This window comes from Otolemur garnettii, unplaced genomic scaffold, assembly GCF_000181295.1.
Source record: "Otolemur garnettii isolate 467f Iridium unplaced genomic scaffold, OtoGar3 scaffold00006, whole genome shotgun sequence".
Taxonomy (NCBI): Eukaryota; Metazoa; Chordata; class Mammalia; order Primates; family Galagidae; genus Otolemur; species Otolemur garnettii.
This window is the reverse complement of record NW_003852401.1, coordinates 45,348,759-45,355,007: the sequence shown is the minus strand read 5'-3', so window position 1 is coordinate 45,355,007 and position 6,249 is coordinate 45,348,759. Positions and strand designations below refer to the sequence as shown.

Sequence of the window (6,249 nt, the reverse complement as noted above, 5' to 3'; positions counted from 1 at the left end):
CAAGCGAGTCTCCTGCCTCCGCCTCCCAAATAGCTGGGACCACAGGCGCCCGCCACAACGCCCGGCTATTTTTTGGTTGCAGCCGTCATTGTTGTTTGGCTGGTCCGGGCTGGGGATTCGAACCCGCCACCTTAGGTGTATGTGGCTGGCGCCTTAGCTGGTTGAGCTATAGGCACCGAGCCCATAACAATTCTTAATTTTAATAAAGTACAGTTTTCCTACTTTTTTCTTTGTTGCTTGTGCTTCTGGTGTCATATCTGAAAACTCATTGCCAAATCTAATGTCATGATTTTCACCAACATTTTCCTCTAAGAATTTTATAGCTTATTCAAAGGATAAATGCAAAGGATTGCTAAAGGCAGAGGGCAAAGATCGATTCTGATACAGCTTGAATTAGCAATAGCTTTACTAAAAAAACCCACAAAATCCCCAGATTCTTTTGGTTAATAATTATGTTAAAAATAAAATGCTCACTAATGAAAACAATTCTTTCTTTCACGAAGCAAAGAAACATTGATAGTGTAATTAATTGCCTTTTAATTTGTCTGAATCTATATGATTTGTTTAGTCTAGATTTGGGGCTATTATGTTTCTTAAAATAGTCATCTGTGCACATCAAATGTTGTCTTGTAAACAACCTGACTGTGTGTGGCGGGGGGCAGAGCAGGAGCAGGCTAGCACAAGAGCACTTGGCACTGAGCACATTCTCCTCTCAAAGACTGAGCAATCTCATTTAAGCCTACGTGTTTCTCTTTCTTGTGTGTTCTCTATTGTAGATGCAAATCTTTTTACCTACTGGGTACACAGAAAACATTTACGTGATCCAAGTACTGCCCCATTATAGTTGAAAGAATAGTGGTTTTAAAAACAAAATTTGAAAAAACTCACCAATTTGCTATGTATTCTGCTAAAATAATCTCCCTATATAAAATAAAACCTTAACTATGACCACGCATTTCCTATGAATTATAAAATTCTCCTCTTATAACACAACTGATACATTTTGAAACTTGAGAGTAGGGATGTTTAGTTTAACACCTACCGCCTTTGAGTGTTAAATCCATTAAGATGATTCTCTCTGAGTTCAGACACTAATGATAAAACCATCTGTAACACAAAATCAGTTGCAGGTTAACTCACACTGCAAACAGGATTACATCAGTTCTATTTTTCTTGGTGTGAGTGATATTTCCGCTGAGATTCCCTCCCTCCATCTTCTCCTTATGTTTTACTTTGTCAGAGTGAAAAGAAAACAGTGCCAAGTCACAGTTACTAATAACTGGGATTTTATGTCTAATGTTTCTTGAGGAATTCTGTATTCTTATTTAGGCAATGAACAATAAATTTTGCATTCTTATTTAGGCAATGAACAATAAATCATTCATTTCCTAAGAATTAAAACCAAACCATGAAAAAATGTTAGTTTATTTTTTCTTTTTAAATTTAGTTCATTTTTTAAAATGCTTTTCATGTATAAAGCTTCCAAAAGACCAGAATGGTTAATAAACATTAAAAATCTCATAATGTTTTAAGAAAAGTTATTTCACAATCATAACTAAAACTTCTTGTATTTGGCTAAAATTTAAGCCAGAAGAAAATAGCTTTAAATACTAAAAGGTAAATACGTAACACTATTTATCGAGTTTTTAATTAAATGTTCTGCTTTGCTTTAACATAAAATTCCAATCAGGTTATTTTAAATGCCCAATTTGTTCAACAGTACAAGGCTGTGTTTATTCCGATTAAGGAAAGCTCTTCTTGCAAAAATCTTTGAGTAAGTAGGTGAGATATGCTATTTGAAGAAGTTGACTGGTTGATTCAGTGAAACCTTTCCTGGTTTCCTTCTTTCTCATAACCTCCCACCTCACATTTCTTCCTTACATGGCTATAAGCCTACCCAAGGTAAGAAGAGATAAACAAAGAAAAGTTAAACATCTCTCCCAGAGGAGGGAAATATTTCCATTTACCCTTTTTGCTGATGATACAGTCAGCACTGAAAATTTCAATACTAATAAATTTAAAATACTCACATTTTTAAGCAAACCAGGACAGTAATCTACAGGAGCATACCCAAGACCCTGAGCGAAAAGACCAACTTCTTCTTTTACATCAAATCTGAATGCTGAAAGTATATGAGACATTAAACCCTAAAAAAACATAAACGGATATAGAAAAATTAACTTCCTAAAAGTAAATGCAAATGCCCACTGGTGCACTGCCTACAATTTGAGTTATTTGTAAATGAAGTGGTCTTTATGAAACCAGAAATCCCAATTTGTCCGTACTCAGTTCACTTTCATTGAAGGTGAAAAGAAGAAATAAGTGAGCACTAAAATTAGTACATGTAAGTCAATGTAAGTGAGGAAATGTAAGTCAATTTAAACAGAAAAGCAAAAATACCTGATTAATAAACAGTGCTTTAATCATATTAAGAATGGATTTTAAATGTAAGTCAATTTAAACAGAAAAGCAAAAATATCTGGTTAATAAACAGTGCTTTAGGCATATTAAGAATGGATTTTTATTGTTTCTACACTCAGTAAAATACTGAAGAACCTCCATAGTTGATCACTTCCCTACACTGACCACCTCAAGTTAACCTAATTTTCATAGATTGGCAATGCAACCTAATTTTCATAGATTGGCAATGCACCACATGGACAGAAGGCCTAGTTCCTTATGTTGACCACCTCCATGTGTTGACCAGTTTGTTACAGTCCCTTGGGTGGTCAACTTACAGAAGTTTATCAGAGCAGATATGAGAATCCAGTGTAAGACAATGCATCACAAATCCGCAGGGAAAGGAAACATTATGCAATAAATGGTACCCGGAAACCTGGTTCAAAACAAAAGTTACACTCTCACCTTAAATTATTCATCAAAATATACCTGAGTTTAATGTAAATTAAAGGGATCTAAAAACTGAAATAAAATAATAAACAAGCAGAAAAGGTATGTATTTCTCAAGTGTCTGAGAACTTTGTAAACTGAAAATCAAGAGAGCAAATCATAAGGTAAAAAGATCAATCGTACTAAATAAAAATAAACGTTCTGTTTATCAGAAAATAATATACGCATAAATTAGAATATTAGTAATAAATAGTACAGATCATATGTCATCAAATTAATGTACAAAATAAATGACAAACTCTAAAAGCATAATAAATATGAACAGATAATAAGAGAAAACAGAAATGCTGGCAGCAATATTTTAACAATCAGAAAAAAGTTTATTATTTAAAAAAAGGTTTTACTTGAAAATATTTGGTAATTAAACAGTCTTACACTGCATTTTGTGATAAGCCCCATAGGCCAAGTACAAAGGGGCCACATCCCAGCGACACTCAGGGCAGTTATCACTAATCTATTATGGTACTTCTTTCAATTTCATCATAAAATATTTCATATATGTAAAAATACATAAAATAGTATGACAAACTTCACCCACCATCATACTTAGTCAGTAAAACATGAGAAATAAAGAAAGCCTCAGTTTCTTCTCCTCTTGCCCCCACAATTCTACAGCAGTCTCTATCCCTAGGGGAAAATCTACCCTGAATCTAGCAAATGTCCTTTTCTGCAGATCATGGTACTTTCTCCCTCTGAGCTCAGACCTGCTTCCATATCCTCAAAATAGAACTCCAAGCAACATTCCTAAGTCATGTAAATTGAAACCTGCCATCTCTACATGACTAGAACATGTCTAGTGTTCTCAAGTTAGAAAAGTTTACAGCAAGTTAACAAAGTAGCTTTAAAACATTACTACTTGGGAGAAGACATGAATGATTACAAAAACAAACATTAGTAATACGTATAGCATGATTCACAAAAAAATGAAACAGTTAAAAAGGGAGAGAAACAGGAAACTTATACACAGGTAGAGTGAACTTTTTATAAGGTGTGTGATTATTAAAAGCTTCATTACTTAAGTAAAGAAAGGCTGGATTGAGCCACTTGAATATAGGGTCCTTTTTTCCCCTTTCAGTTCAAACCTGCCCTAGACACAAAAAGCAAAGACGAGCTGACAATAGCCCAGGAAAGTTATCTCCAAGTTCTCTGCCCAAACCGAGTAGTCTGAGTGAAAGCAAGCAGCATGGCCATCAGCAATCAGGGAACCAGGGGCAAGCTGGTGCACCACCTGGAGGAGCGCCACGCTCGCTGGAGGAGTGGGCTCCCACAGCACGGAGGGCACTTGGTCCTTTCAGCAAGCCAAGAATAGGGCCTGAACCCCAGAGTGGTGTGAAATGCAGGTGGGAGGAAGCAAAGTCCAACCAATCACATGTCAAATTCACATGGAAGTGTTCCAGCCTGACCCAGGCAGAGGAGGGGAAGGCCAGGAGGGACTGGTCTGGAAACTAGGCAGGCTCAGAGTCAGGGGCAGTCTGAGTTTCTTACAGTGCAGGGGAGTTTGACGGTAGACGGAGAGAGGGCAAAACTTTAAGTGTTTAACCTTATGCTACTGGGCTTTTGGCATTCTATTTAACAAACACAGCACATATTATGTGCTAGAAGCTGTTTTAAGTGACTTACAAATGGTAATTCATTTAATCCTCACAACCTATGGGTATGTCCTATTATTGAATCTGTGTTACAGATGAGGACACTGAGACACACAGTTTAAACGGCTGCCCAAGGCTGCTGACCTACCATATGACCAAACCTCATTACAAAATCTACCTATATCGACTCTCTAGGAGCGTTGCAATGCAATCTGACTGGTCTCAGTTTGAAATCCTGTGACTCCCCAAAACTAACCAAGAAACCCAAATTTCTTCCCCAAATGAAAAGAGCTGACTCCACTGGTACCCCTGACACCCACCACTGGGCTGGATTCCTCTCACTAGTGTAACTGGAACTGGAGGGCCACAGATTCTTTGGCCCATCAGGAGATTAATATGCCCTATTCCTTTTCCCTGAGAGGACTCTCCTATGCCTTTCACCTGGTAAAATGTCACTTTTTTTTTTTTTTTTTTTTTGAGACGGAGCCTCAAGCTATCCCCCTGGGTAGAGTGCCATGGCATCACGCTCACAGCAACCTCCAACTCCTGGGCTCAAGCAAGTCTCCTGCCTCAGCCTCTCAAGTAGCTGGGACTACAGGCGCCCGCCACAATGCCTGGCCATTTTTTTGGTTGCACCATCATTGTTGTTTGGGGGGCCCGGGCTGGGGATTCGAACCCGCTACCTTAGGTGTATGTGGCGGCGCCTAAAATGTCACTTCTTGAAGGCACTCTAATAATTATGACAACTAAAATTTACCGAGTGCTTACTGTGTGTGAGATACTATGCTAAGTTGTCTAAGTATGGCATCACTCTGAAAATCCCAGGTTCACTTTTTAATCAAAGTCAAGTAAGCTATGTTTCAATTAACCACTCATATAGTGTCTATTAGTATACTTTACATGATTGACTTTTAAAAAATTAAAGCACAAAGTACTACAGATTTAGTTAGGATGGAAAGTAATATGGTACACAATGGAAGAAAACTGGTTTTAAGGAAATCACAGTTATGAGTCAGTTATGTTATACAATTAAGCAAAACCATGCCTAGGCTTTCCCACCTAACCCAATACCTCCCTCCCACAGCACTCACACCCTGAGCCTGGGACCAATGCATGGATGGTGACTTTCCAACACTATATGAGCTCCTTTGGCAGCTGAGCCAATGGAAGTTAAAAAGAAAAACTAGATTCATAGGGTATGATGAAGATATTTTAAATAATTTCTGAGTAATGTTTAAAATGGCTACAAACAGTTCCCTAGACACTACACCCATGTGTTGCTTAATAACAACAGGTATATGTCCTAAGAAATATGTGGTTAGGTGATGTCTTTATTGTGTCAAGGTCATAGAGTGTATTTATACATACCTAGACGAGATAGCCTACTAGGCACCTACTACATGATATAGCCTATTTTTCCTAAGCTACAAATCCATTTATCATGTGACTATATTGAATATTTTAAGCAACTGTAACACACTGGTAAGTATTTGTGTATCTAAATGTATCTGTAGTAAACATAGAAAAGATACAAGCAAAAATACAAATATAATTGATAAAAAATAGTACACAAATACAGGAACTTACCCTGCAAGAAGCTTTGCTCTGGACAAGTCAGTGAGAGAGTGGTAAGTGAATGTGAAGGCCAAGGACATTACTGGGCACTACTAGAGACTTTATAAATACTGTATACTCAGGCTACATTAAATTTATTCAAAATTCTTATCTTTCTTTTTTTTTTTTTTTTTTT

General features: G+C 37.1%; 1 protein-coding gene across 1 annotated transcript in view; it reads right to left on the bottom strand.

Moving 5' to 3' along the window:
- FANCC (Fanconi anemia complementation group C) overlaps window positions 1–6,249 on the bottom strand; it is a 261,505-nt gene that overhangs the window by 89,734 nt on the left and 165,522 nt on the right. Inside the window, exons 5-6 of the mRNA XM_003783068.3 lie at window positions 2,031–2,147; window positions 1,043–1,107 (exon numbers count right to left, since the gene is read on the bottom strand). Of these exons, the coding sequence (XP_003783116.3) occupies window positions 1,043–1,107; window positions 2,031–2,147 (182 nt within the window). The remainder of the gene's footprint in view (window positions 1–1,042; window positions 1,108–2,030; window positions 2,148–6,249) is intronic.